General features: G+C 34.8%; 1 protein-coding gene across 13 annotated transcripts in view; it reads right to left on the reverse strand.

Annotated features, from left to right (window-relative positions):
• LOC127951194 (CMRF35-like molecule 5) overlaps window positions 1–14,801 on the reverse strand; it is a 45,207-nt gene that overhangs the window by 16,236 nt on the left and 14,170 nt on the right. For 2 of the 13 annotated variants that reach the window (XM_052548965.1, XM_052548960.1), the window contains exons 2-7: window positions 12,636–12,950; window positions 12,186–12,497; window positions 12,072–12,090; window positions 11,884–11,925; window positions 11,220–11,320; window positions 11,056–11,108 (exon numbers count right to left, since the gene is read on the reverse strand). In XM_052548965.1, the coding sequence (XP_052404925.1) occupies window positions 11,056–11,108; window positions 11,220–11,320; window positions 11,884–11,925; window positions 12,072–12,090; window positions 12,186–12,497; window positions 12,636–12,950 (842 nt within the window). Of the gene's footprint in view, window positions 1–7,644; window positions 8,928–11,055; window positions 11,109–11,219; window positions 11,321–11,883; window positions 11,926–12,071; window positions 12,091–12,185; window positions 12,498–12,635; window positions 12,951–13,090; window positions 13,207–14,801 lie in introns of those variants that run through there. The other 11 variants (XM_052548958.1, XM_052548964.1, XM_052548966.1 and 8 more) reach the window with 10 other exon arrangements.

Genomic DNA, 14,801 nt, shown 5'->3' on the forward strand with positions numbered 1-14,801 from the left:
ATAAATTACTTCTTGAGTTATATTGGGAGGAAGTTTGTGGTTTTTAATACTTTCAATAAATACTTCTAAAAGAAAAGGGGAAAGAATATCTGAGAATAGTTGGTAGAATTCTGCTGTAATGCCATCATTGCCAGGTGACTTGTTATATTTGAGATGTTTTATGGCACGAGCTACCTCTTCTAATAACATATCCTGATCACAAATTTTTTTTCTATAGCACTAATTGAATTTACATTTTCTAAAGAATCTAAGAAGAAAGTGGCAGAATCAGCACAATAGCTGCATTCATAAAGATTGGCAAAAAAGTTATGACAGAAGTGAGAAATAGTTTGACAATCATCAGTAACATGACCATTGAGGCTCAAGTGGTGAATAGTATTACGCTTACCCCGCTGTCTCTCAAGATTGAAAAAATATGATGAGTTTTGTTCACCTTTTTCTATCCACTTAACTCTCGACCTGAGAAAGGCCCCTTCTGCTTTGCGCTCATATATCTCATCTACAGTAATTTATATTGTAGATTAGTCAATCGTAATCTCTCCTCAGGTGAGATCCTGTCAGGAGACACCATAGAAAGAGAAGTGATTTCAGACACAATTTTATACTCTGAAATTCTGTGTAGTTTGGAAAGCAAAGCACCATATGACCTTAGATATTTACTAACTTCATATTTTAAAAGTTCCCAATATCCACCAAAGACTCCTTCCTTTTGTGCCAAGTCCCAATGTAAAGAAATATTTTTTTTAAAGTTCTAACTTAACTGACTCATGCCTTAAGTGAGAAATGTTCATTTTCCAAAAGGAGCTACTATGCGGTGCTACAAAAGAGGAAAATCTAATATTTATAAAAATTGCCTTGTGGTCTGTTAGGGGAGTAACAAGAATATTTACTAAAACATTCTCCTTTGGTATACTACTCGTGACTAACCAAAAGTCTATGCAAGACTGCTTTGTACCATTTTTATTACTCCAAGTATAAGTATTTTGATTTGGTTGCATCTCCCTCCAAACATCAACCAAATTGTATTTTTGCATAAAGGTTATCAAAGCATAAGTAAACAATCCTGACTGCTTAGGAGGCCATCTGTCGACCAAATCATTTAAAGTAATGTTAAAATCACCACCCACCAGTAAGAACGCCTGTGGATACATCTGAAACCAGAATGAAATTCTATCATCTAAAGATTCAAAAAGTTTGTCATTTTCTGTATTAAGGTTGTATCCATAAATATTAACCAATATAAAAATTTAATTGTTCCAAGAAATAAGTAAACATAAAAAATGACCAAAAGGGTCTGGAAATGCCTCCAGAACATTCCCAGAAAAAGTGTTCTTTAACGTTGTTACCCACAAACCACAAATCATTATTCCACTGTGATCTCCAGAATTTTGCGTCATTAGCAACAGAATGTGACTCTTGAAAAAAAACGAAATCAGTTTTAAGTTGTTTTGCAAATAAAAATAAAGCCTTCCTTTAAACAGTGTCTCTCAACCCCCTAGTACTAAGAGAAACGAGTGATAAAGACAAAAGAACAACAAAACAAGTAGTACAGAAGAACAAATTATCGTTCCAGTAACTAGAAGAAAGTATATTATCCGAGCAACATCACTTGTAACGATAACTAAAAATAAGCCTTTGAAAAGATCGTAACAGACTCTGTGCGCTGCAACCAGCAACTTCAAGTAAACAGCAACTTAAAACATTACTGGAAAGTCTTTTAGCTTAAAGGGGGGAAAAAAACTCGGGAACCATCACTTGACTGAAAAAAAGGATGTTAAAGACAAACAGATTTATATCTTAATTTCTCCTTCACCATAAATAAATGGAAGAGCTCCTGCAAAGAAATCCATTTTCCCTGCATCCTTAGCTTGGTTCACCAATGGCCACAGCTTCAAGCGCCTTTCACGATCACCTTTTGAGAAGTCTTCCTTGAAGAGAAGTCCATTAGCTTGGAGAAAGGTAGAAGTCTTAGCCTGCTTCCAGATTTCATTTCTCATCATTCACAATGTAAACTGAAGAATATTGGGTCGAGGACGGGAGTCAGCTGCGCTCTTCTTGCTCAATCAATGTGCAATGTCAATCGTTTCCGAGAGCTGCCCTGAATCTTCAGGTAAAACAGCTTTGCAGATCTTGATGGCCTGCTGATTCACATTCTCATCCTTATCTTCTGAAACACCATATAGCCTTAGAATCCATCGTATGGAGTAAGACTCCATCTCATCCATTCGCTGTTCAAGCATTTTGACTGGCTTTTCCAAGGCAAGCATGCGACCCTCCATCTTGCACATCTTATTCTCCATCTCTCTAATTTCAGCAAAAGCAGTATTAACTTTCTTACTCAGCTCATCAATTCTTTCAGTGTTGCCACTCACCAACTTTTCAATGCAATCGGACCTTTCGTTGATAAGTTGGGACAGTGTGCCGATGACATCAGCATTGGAGGAATCAGTCTTGACGGACTTCATTGTTTTTTTCTTCGCAGCAGGTGATTCGCTCGGGGTCATCGGTAACTTCGGAAATTCCTTCTCATCTATGATCATCTCTTCTAGCACATTCCCTTCAGCACAGCTTTGACTGTAGTCGTGATCACAACTAAGCTGCATGCTGTCACTATCCCAGTGAAGTGCTGTCACTATTGCTTTCTATTGAAGAATAATTTAAATATCGATTCCTTTTCTTCCCACCCATCCAAAGTGACGTTAAAATTCACTTAAGATGGAATGCTAGCAAAACAATACTATAAATCAAAAAGTCTAGTTTCTAAAACCAAGTTAGGCTAACATATAACTTTTGTGATGAAGAGCTCAACAAAAAGCGTCAGTTCAGGTGGCCATCTTGGAGACGCCCTGTTATGACAAGTACTCCTCGCTGCAGACTGTAGCGTGGTGACATCACGTATGTACGTGAATGTATGTATGCATGTATGTATGTGACGTATGTGTTTTTATCGCGCATGCGTAGTAACGTATATGTGTTTACCATAAATACGATTGTGCGCCGTACTGACTGTCATTAATGCGCATATACAGGTTCATTCACTTCCGGATGTTCGTAAGGTATGGTGGATATGAGATATTACTTTTGTTTTCTTAAAAATTTGCATTTAAATTCCTTTTAATTCTAAGAATGCTTTGGTCATAATCATAGGGAGTGTCATTGCAAATGTGTGTGATTTCAAACATTTAGGACATGTTTTATGATATAGTATTCTAATGCTGGTCTTTCAAAGTCTTATTTCGCCTAAAATGCCATTAAAGATGTCTTAAAATAGAGCAGAAAGACCTTATTAATATAAGTAATGCCATTGATGGTTGCATGAATTGCAAAAAAAAAAAAAAAAATCATCTGTATCATCTTTTTCATTAACATTATCAAAGACTAATAGATACTGTAACACATGTATTGTTCATTGTTAGTTCATGTTAATTAATACATTAACCAGTTTTTACCAATGACACCTTATTGTAAAGTGTTACCTCTTAAATTGACCTTCATATGTCTTAATATGACTTTATGGGGACATTGTCATTGAGAAGAAATTCAGAGAAGAGACCCACTTCATGTGGCTAGAGTACTGTAATTATCTGTTTTTCTTTCTTTGACAGACTGTATAGCCCTCAACTTTAAAGAAAACTTCAAACTTTCAGGCCATGATTTCTCAAGCCAAGCCAACCTAAATTTTGACCTGACAAACTTTATTAATTTAGTTTATGTTTATGCTGGTTATAAATTAAATACTTTAGGTAGTTTACAGATAAAGTAAATAGCACTTTTTCTAACACCATGCTATAATCCCTCAGCCCGAGAGAGCTCTGGTGCCGGAAGTAAATTTCCCATTCATTTCTCCCATTGACTTTCGGAAAAATCCGTATCTAAAGAGTTTTAGAGCATGTGTGAGGATAACCAGCTACGGCTGAACTCATAAGCATATAACATATCATTTCAAGTAAAAAAATTAAGACAAAACCCCAAAAAAGTCAAAGGTACAAGACTGTGTACATATTTTCATTTCGAGCGCAGGAACTACTCATCCCATAAACCACCACGCCTCATTGAATTCGACTGAAGCCACAACCGCGAACGAGGCAACGAGCCTTTTGAGCGACATCCAAATCTGATGACGGCCGCCCGCGCGAACTTTTTCCTCCAGTGAATTTTATTTTATATAGTGAATGTGCAGTAATAGCAGTTCTTTCAGTATTAATCGTGTAAATAAATAGTGTTTTATAAATGTATTGTGTATTTTATATTGTGTGCGTGTGTGAAAGCGGTTAACGTCAGCAACATGCTGCAGTGCTTTGTACCAGATTTCAATCACCGCTCAGTCATCAACAAATGTCTTTGCCATTACACAAATGTTCAGTAAATGCACAAAAAGGTATGCCTAGGCTAAATATTGTTTTGACAGTGGCATTATAAAATGCTTGATATGACTCATACCATATGAAGGCTACAGAAGCCTAGCTACAGCTGACGATAATGCTAACTAACGTTACCAACCTCCCTGCAAAACTCTAGTGGCAGCCATGGAGATCATGATTGCACTGATAAGTCTACCGTGCAAAAACGCAACACAGGTTTTTATTTTATTGTATTTTTTTATTAATGATCTTCAGTCTTCAGGGACCTTCGCGGGGTTTAACCAGACGGTTACACGAGCTCCACCAATCAGATGCATCACTGTGGGATTGTGGGACTGTTCAGGATTGTGGGTAATGAAGTACTTAGCCAAGACACTGCGAATAAAAGGCATTTATATCAAAACAAGGTTAGTGCCCCATGATCCTTTTGTGTTTATATGAGCATATACGTACTATTGCTTAGTACAGCCGTAGCTGCTTCAAGTCTACCATGCATGGTTAAGTTTTTATGGCTTATACCCCAAATGTCAATGCAGAAATTGCATTGAATTTTTACTTCCGGCACCAGCTGTGGGCGGGACTGTGATGCTCTATTGTCTGAACAATACAACCTGAGTTCCGGGCGTCATGTTCTCTGACCCAGTGCATACGGTGCAGTGAGATATTTAAAGACTGTCCACCTGGCTGTGTGAGGAATCGCAGGAGGAAAGTCCTGTGTGGGTTTGATTCATTCAAAGAATTTGAGGACTACTGCTTGGCTTAATGTTTTATCAGTGATAAAACTGAATTTCTGATTTTTTTGTTTTTCTTGTGTCATGTCTATAGTCTTAATCTATATTTGTATATACAATTATATTTTCTGTTTTGTTCTTGGAAATAAATAAAAAAACATCACTGTCATCAGTTTGGTTTTTTTTGGAGGCACCTTGCATAAAATGGGATGCAGTCAACTGAACTTAAAACTACTTTATTGGCTTAAATGTTTCACATGCAGAATTGCCAAAGCAAAAGAAAAATGTCCAAATTTATAGTTAATGAATAGATAAACAAGAACCATAGCAAAAGAAAGATTAAAATAAGAAAGGCAGTAGCTATTTACACTAAGTGCAAATGGCTATAGATTCTATTTATACTATGTTAAAATAGCAGAATTTTCTGCTATTTATATTAATTATTGCAAATAGTGGCAATTATCTGCACCTCAGTATTGTAGTACATTATAAAACAGTTTGCAATAATTACTGAGTGTAAATTATCATTTTAATTCAAATTATTAAATTTTATTATTTCCTTCATTTTTATTTAAAATAAATGATTTTCTGATGTGATTTGAAATTTGAAAAGGGAGAAAAAAAAACTGTCAAAAGGCAGATTCGGTGCCATTAAAGTGTAATATTACAATATACACAGTGAAGTAAAGTGCAACAGAATGTAAATATTTTGTAAGTAAGATACTACACAGATATTACAGAATAAACTTTAATTCCGTATAATTTTACCTCAGATGAAACATGGTTAAACATGTTCTTTCTTTACACCTTAATGTTCTTTAATACTTTAACATTTTATAAGAGTTTTCTGTTAAGTATGCGCATCGGGACCCACTTTATATTAAGTGGCCTTTACTACTATGTAGTTAAATTTAAATTATTAATTTGGTACAATGCACTTATTGTGTACATACATGTTTTTACATATAGTATACTTATATTTGAAAAATATCTGCACATAATTACATCTGTAATTCATTTCTGTAATTACATGTATAATTACACGTTGACCCATCCCTTACACCTTAACACACCCTTAAACTTGCGCACGTCCTGATTTTGCCAAGTCCTATGTGTTCCTAGGTCAACATATTTTGTTGACCCTGGAACAACATTTTACTCCAAAAATATATTCTTAACCATATCCCTACACCTAAACCTAACCTTAACCATGAGTAATCCCTAAAATCAGAGGAAATGATAGATGAATGACACTGATGTACAAGCACCAAACACTGATTTTAAGCATAAACTTCACAAAATCTATAAACTTGTTCTTCAAATCTGATTGGGTAATCACAATGTTGTTCCAGGGTCAACAACGATGTTGTCCCAGGAACATGTCTCACTTGGTAAAATCAGGTTAGGCTTAAACTTGCCTATACCACCAAATCTGTCCTTAACCTTACCGGTTTCCCACCTCAATAGCAAAAAAAAAACAAAAGTTGCAATACAATATGAACACAATAAGTACATTGTATTTATTTTTTGATGTAAGTACATAGTAGTTAAGGCCACTTAATATAAAGTGGGACCGCGCATCGTTTTAATGTATGCACGAAGCGAAAACAACTAACGTCATCACGCAATGCAAATTACAAGCGCATGCATGGTAAACACATACGTGACATGATGTCACCGCGCTACAGTCTGCAGCGAGGGGTGTCTCGTCTTTGAAGAAGCAATAAAAAAACATTCATGAATGGGAAAATGTGTAAACTGACTACCAGGATTATTACTCTGTTGCAGGACACTTGTGTGAGAGACATATTTTTTCATTAGTATATTTGCCATCACAATTTAATAAAGTGTTAAACTGCCAAAGCTTTGCTAACTCTATGCCTGGCACTGAGATTGTTCAGGTGCAACATAATTTATGGGACTTATTCAGTCTAATGAACAACCGACTATAACTTTCCTTAATAGTGAGTTTGTCTTCGTTTATTAAACTATACAACCATTAAATGCATTTTACTGGATTCAGAGCATCTTTAACTATATTCATAAACTTTTCAGGAGGTTCACAGAACACAAAACATCCAAATAATTCTTGAGAGCAGAATTAAGATTATTCACCTTATTCTGAGACTTCCAGTTCACTAGCCGCTGTTGGTAGGCCTAAGTAACCAGAAGAATGACAAAGTACAGTAAATGATACAACTATATGGCTTATTTATGCCAATATAAAATCTGTACAGGTAAAAACAACTTTAAGAAAATAACATGAAACATCATTATCTATAAGTCATGTCTATAGCTGAGTGCATGTGCATGAGAGGAGCTGGTCACTTCCTGCAGTTTCTGTGTTTCCTCCTGTTTCAGAGGAAGAGCAGAATTATCACCTTAAACCACAAAAAACATTATCAAGTGAGCAAAGTAGCCAGTTGGTAGTCAGCAACCTCACACTACATGGTTTTAGCCCCTTTTTCTTTCAGAAGAGTGAAGCCTCAAACACTGAACAAAATGTTACATTCTAGAAGCGTGAAAATGATCAACACACAAACTGTTATACAACTGTAAGTGTTAGTTTAAGTTTACATTTTTATTATGGTGTTTAATCATTTTTCCAACTGAGGTTTCATGGGGGTTGGTATAAAATAATTTTGAAAAAGCAAATAGGATTAATAAAATAACTGATGATTAAAGAAATTTTAATTGTCCATGTTTTTAAAATATGAAAGAATTTTATAACAATTAATAGCAGTGAAATATCGCAACATATCTGAGTATATCCAGTCTGTTATATTATCTAAAAAATATCAAGTACATAAAAACATAAGTACTGTGCCTGCACAGTTTCCTGTAAAAGATAATAAAAGAATACAAAGGTGACACAACCGCAAAAACACACAAGAACAAGCAACACTTGAACATTCAGACGAGATCAATGACAGTCAATCAAGGAAATTAGTCATTATTTCTTCACACATTCAACTGCACTACTTTATTTTAGATATGCAGGTGTTTATAATAATGCAAGTTACAGAAAGCAATACTTTACAAGTAAGCAAAAAATTATTTTTACATTGAAGAAATTAAACCGAGTCTATAAAACAATATGTAGAATTACATACTGCTAAGAAAAAAAATCCCATTTGATCACTTTTTGACAGAGTAGGCTAGTTGTGAACTGTGCATTCATTTACAATACACAGAGGGTTTATTAAAGACAAAAGGGGAAAACAAAACCCACGAGGGGGGAAACAACGACTAGGGCAGAGACTAAATAACTTAGCAGGACTGGGTTGACACGATAAACAAACTCAAAACACTAGAAAACTAACTACAGACAAACACTCACGGGAAATACAGAGACTTCTTCAAGGGGTAACAATACAACATCTCACAAGCTAATATGTAAACAATTCTGTAGAAACAATGAACCGACAAAAGACAGAGCACACTAAGGGATATAAATAGGAAAACTAATCAAGACACAACAGGTGGCACAGATAAGGCAATCACGACAAAACTAGGATAACAAGGGGGGCGGGGCAAAGGAACGAGACAACACAAGCACATGGCCCAAAGACAAGGCCACGTGCTTGTACACAAAACACGGGTCTGTCATGATCCTGCCTCAAGACTAGAGGAAAGTAAGGACATTAAGGCAGAATCATGACAGACAGTCTGATTGTGTTTCTCTTGGTCTGTTCTTGTGTTGTTCTCATTGTTGCTGTCAGTGTGGAGCCACAGTGCTGTATATTATGCTGTTTATTGCTCCACCTGCTGGAGACTTCATCGCTTCACTCCCAGGAACATGAACAATAGTGCTGTAGTAGATTATGTCATTCTCCTGTGGAGAAAGGGATTGTAATTAAAATAATAATTCAGTGTCACCATGCATTTCTTCTTTCTCCAGACTTTCTAATTTCTAAATTGCCTTAAATTTTTGGGGTTTGTTTTTTCTATTTTTTTCTTCATACTTTGCTGATAGCAGAGATATGACAAATAAGTATGCAGGCTTTGTAAATTAATTAACAACAATGGCATGCAAGAAGGAATGATCTATAGAGCCATGGAAGCAAAGCAAATAGAGTAGTAGTAGAGAGCACACAAATAAGAAAAAGCCAATACCTGAATATTTTAGACAATTTAACAATCCCAGCCAGGGGTATTAATTGGCGTAATCTTGGATTTTTTGTTTTGTTCTTTGAAGCTCACACTGGAGTTGCTGTCAGAGCAACAGGTCTGTATAAACTTAAACCATCTTATTTCATGTAGACAGGATTAGATCACATCTTTTTAATACTTAAGAAGAGACCTAATCCCCTTTACATGAAATAAGTGGCTGGGAAAGATTTTAAGGATCAATTACTTAAAATCTGTCCCAGCCACCAATACTTTACTACAAGAATACCCTACTGATCCATGTACAAAATTAAAAATAATGTAAATATAATGAAAATAACATTAAAATGTTGTGTAAAGCCCATTACTATAAGCGCATCCAGTTTAACTTATTGAAAGATTTATAATTGTTTTGAAGTCTTACATAGGCTACATGATGCACAGTTCCTCTGAGCAGAGCATTCATTTGAGTGGTGACAGCTGTATCTTAAAAACGCGCATGAGAAAAAAAAAACTGATTTAAAGATAAAATTAAATGAATTCTTAATTACAGCATTTAAGGGAAAAAAAATAAAGAATGTACAAATACTAGAAATCATGAACAATTATTGGGAATCATGTTAAAAAAAAAAGTTATTTTTTTCTATTATTATATGTACTGTGTTAAGCTAACCAAGACTTGTCATTTGCAAATACATACTGTTGCTCTTTTGTTAGTTTTGATTGCTTCTATTGCCCTCATTTAAGTCACTTTTGATAAAAGTGTCTGCTAAATGACTAAATGTAAATGTAAACCTATTGTATCATTAAATGTAGTTTTGTTTGCTTGCGCTTTCCTTATAAAGGTACAAAAATTTGTGTCAATCTGCACACAATCCATCCTAAATTCTATGTGATATTAGTAATTTTTAATACTATTTATGGCAGATAGATAGCATGTACACTGGGACGCAGGGTCAGGAAACTTAATCCAGATATTTGAATAAAATCCTCAGATTAGTTTTAAGACCCAAATTAGCCTGAGATCAGTTATCACGATTAAAAGATCTGTCATTTTTCGAAAACATCTTAAGATGTATTAATCGAGGTATGAAGAATGGGCCCCAGGACACGCCTAAGAAAAATAGACTCATAAGGTCACCTTAAAATAGATATATTAATGTCTATTTGGGGTTTCATCATTTTATGGTGCTGTATGTCATAGGATCTTCAGGTTTAGAGTACATCTGCATTTCATACAAATCACACAAAAACCATAACATCAAGAAAAACCATGTCCTGGAAATATGTGAGTGGCATAAAATATGTGAATAGTGTTGCATTCTTGTCAGAAATATCAGTATTATTTATTTCATGTATTTCTGACATGACAAAGCACATATCAAAGGGTCATTTATGAAACATGCCTGTGCCTCTGATGAGCTGTTCTTTTAATAGATCATTCTTATGATCTCATCAGTTACCATTTTAAATCAGTCCGACAAATGAAGCAGATATAATAAATACAGGCTATAACTCCTTTTCTTAACGACCCGTTCCTTGGTCAACAATGAAAATAGCTACATAAGGAACACTAGACAAAAACAACAAATGCTTTTCTTTTCTCACATTTGACTCTTAAACAATCTCTAGATTGATCAGAATGAAAAGGCTGTGTTTTCAAAGCAGACAGAGTCTTTTATACTAAAAATGAAGTGATAGAGCACATAACAGGGGTTAAAGACACACCTTAAGAAAAAGTGCGTTTATAATTAAAGTCAAATGTGTGTTTTACCCCGGTGCTCCTTTAGTGATGTTGAACCCTATATTATCATCCCAATATTTTCATAACTTGCTTCTTATAAAGGACTCACCATGTCAGTGGTTCTGCTGCTGTTTCTCCCTCTGATGTGAGGTTTATCTTGTTCTTCATTTAAAAGAGGAAACAATAATATCTGTCATTAACTGCATATAGATAGAAACTGTGCTGTCAGAATAGCAGGGAATAAAATAAAAGTGTAGTGCAGCTCAAACTGACTGGGTCTCCGTCTCCATCTCCAGGTGAAAACACCGACCAGAATCAAGAACAGCAGAAGTGCTGCTAAAGCTGGAAGAAGCCACACAATCAGGAGTCCATTACTGTGGAAATAAAGAAACAAATGTAAACTTTTATATTCAAAGAGCTCCAAAAAAGAAACTTAAAAATGATTTATTAATATAAACTCTAGGGCTTTTCACACCCTGGGTTATTATGTTGCAGGCTAAACCTAGCTTTAAGCCACAGGAGAATGAATAGTATCACATTTGGAAGAATGTTTGGCACCGTTTCTTTTCTTTTTTTTTTACCTGAAGTTATAATATAGACTTGCATAAGCAGCAGTGGTTTCAGCATTTAAGAAGAAAAAAATATTGACTCGAGTTTATGGCGGGTTTAATTAGGGTTTAATCTAAACTGTGCAGGGCTGGAGTTTGACACAGTGATGTACAGTGTACCTGTAGAATGTCAGTTTATGAAGACCTAGAATCATGAGTAAAATTATGAGCAGTGTGAAAGGTGAACCAGATAACCCACGATTCAGATTACCCAGGGTTTACTGACAGAATATTTGAAGTGTGAAAAGCCCTTCTGTTTATGTATTTCAGCTTAAAGGTTTTAGAATTAGGTTAAACTATAATTATTTTAAACAATACACATGAAGTACTTTTGTGGCTCCTCTGTGTCTTTTGTTTCATTTCTGCAAAAACAAAAAGGAGGAGAAAGGGAAGAATATCAGCAGATCAACAAGGAAATGACTGTTAGTCATGTAATAAACCAGAGACAAATATAGAATAATTTCCCAAAGATGATTATAAAAGAAAGTCATTTACAGAGAAATTATCAAATACTAACTCTTTGTCATTGACAATGCCTGCGGACAAAGTAAAAAATATAACAAAAATTTAGTTGTGTTTTATTTCATAGTATCAAAACATTTATGATTTATTGAAAAAAAAACATTTGTACCTGGTTCTGCCTCCGTTACAGTGATGTGAACAGGATTCAGTGCCTCTCCAGCAGAGCAGAAGTACCAGCCAGAATCAGTCCGTCTCAGTCCAGTCATCAGCACAGTGAAGGATCTTCCCCCATCATCATCACTGATCAGCACTGATGGATTCTGGGATGTGTCAGTCCTCCCCACTGTGTAACATCTCTGATCTTTATATCTGCACCAACGTTTGACTTTATTCTGATATCCAGAACTGTAGAGACACTGAACACTGATATCACCACCTTCATGTCCAGAGACACTGCTGTTCATCAAAGATACATCAGGAGCTGAACACACACACACACACACACACACACACATTCACACACATCTATTTGTGATTATAAAATACACAAGGAATAAAAGAGAGAGTTTAAGAGAACTGAACATTAGAATGAGATTAAAACAATTACAAAATGTCTTACTAGACTGAATCTTCAGATAAGGCTTGTATATTGTATTCGATGTTTTTTCTCCAGTCTCCACAACACAATAATAACCTCCACTGTGTTTGTTCTGCAGGTTTCTCATAGTCACAGTAAAGAGACTCTGATCAGGATGATCAATTACTGACAGATTCTGCTCTGTTGTGTTTGTGTATGTGTGTGTTTTATCAATCTCTGAGAACCAGGATTTCTTCTGCTGTGTGTATTTCTTGTCATAATAACATGGGATGGTGAGAGATCCTCCAGGATAAATAGTTAATACATGGTTTGACCAACCACTGTAGCTTTCAACACCTAAACAAACGAAACATTATGTCCAACAATAAGTCACTTCTCATTTTTAACATGAACAGCTGAGCATAAATCTGTCACTGTAAAATACTAAACAGGATCTATTAGAAATGAAAACAGCAATACATGTACTGTACTCTCACCTAAAATGAGCCAAATCCAGATTGAAATGTAGAATGTGTTTGTCTTCACATATGCGTTCATTGTGTTTCTCTTCCTGTATCTTGAGTTGTTCTGTTCTTGAGTGTCTTGACTTCCCTCTTCCCCTTAAATAAAACTTTTCAAACGGATGAATGCTGTCACTGGGGCGGGATCTTTCAAGAAGTAATTATTTATAGCATTTAGTACTTAAGATGCACTCTTTCAAAGTATGAGTACAATTAGGTTGAAAGTTTAGCCTATTGTTCCAATTGTTATTTGCATCTCTTTAGGAAATAAAATGTATTTGACAATTTCTATGATTTTCTACTATCTTAAGTTGTGCTATCTCAGAATTAAAGTTAATAACTTTTTTCTATATGAATGTTGTCGGCTAAGTAACAAGACTAATGAAAGGTGAAGCTGTGAGTGAAGAGTAGCCTTTTCTTTTTTTTTTTCTTTTTTTTTTGTGGTCTGAGATGCAGAGCTCCATATCTAGTGGTGGGAAAAACGTATACAGCACCTTTAGGGTTGAATGCTTAGAAAGAAAAAAAATCCTTACAGTGCATTATAATGATAATGTACATCTCTTCAGAATAGGATCTAATGACCATGACAGAGGAAGGGGAAAAAAACTCAAACCTTTTTATGACGAGATGAAAAGATTGACATTAAAAGAAAAAAAAAATGCAGACTTTAGCCTAGTCATTCAGCAAACAGATGTATAAGAATAAGTATAAAGCAAATACAGAATATACATTTTATTATCAACACTTTTATCTGATCCTTAAGGTCGATGTGGAGAAATTACAAATGTTCCCCATCAACAGAAAATTATGAGAAACAAATGATTCTATGTCACATGTACATTTTGGATTTGTGGGAACCCACATAAAAATATTTGCTAATTTTGTAGTCATATTGCACAAAGACTTGAAATTATTTATCGATGCATAATACATTTCTTAGATGTTATTTTCAAAAGTAATACAATTACTGACTTGTCCTGCACAGTGCTAGTTTGTTTGGTCACAATTTCTGTCAAAACATTAGGTCTTACTTTTATGGTAAAAGCATTAGGAAGACACCAAGTGAACTTTACTGTGTGAAGCTTGAAAAGAGAATACAATGCTTTATCAATATGAAAAATACTATTTTCAACTATTGTTTTCATTTCTTTGGGGATACATGTGAAAAAAAGAGATTATTGCTGAATTGGAATATTTTAGATTAAATATATTTTTCTCTAAAACTTATTGAAGTTTATGTTTATTTTTATGAAAATTTACTGAAATATTAGTTTTATTCTGGTAAATTCACAAAAAAAAAAAAAAAAAAAAAATCTATTTAGCCTAAAATGCAAAAAAGTAAGTATATGTCTAACAAAGTTCTGTTTCAAATTTAATCTTGATATCTAAAAAAATTAGGTTTCTGTGGGACTTTTTGTAGCTATAACACAAAACACCACTAGGAGTCACCGATGCTCCTTTTGTGACGTAAAAGGTCGTTTAGTTACTTGAACCGACATCTGACACCACAAAATACACTGAGACTAGGCTTTTTCCTTTTTTTTTTTTTTTTTTTTTTTGGAGAGGCTATCAAGCTGTGCGAGAACATACCCCAAAGTGGGGTATAAGTTGTACCACTGGGGCGCAAGAGCCCCCCAAAGTTGCCCTATAGACATACTATGGTGAGGGATCACCCATGAAACTGTAT

This window comes from Carassius gibelio, chromosome B2 (genome assembly GCF_023724105.1).
Source record: "Carassius gibelio isolate Cgi1373 ecotype wild population from Czech Republic chromosome B2, carGib1.2-hapl.c, whole genome shotgun sequence".
In the NCBI taxonomy this organism is placed as follows: Eukaryota; Metazoa; Chordata; class Actinopteri; order Cypriniformes; family Cyprinidae; genus Carassius; species Carassius gibelio.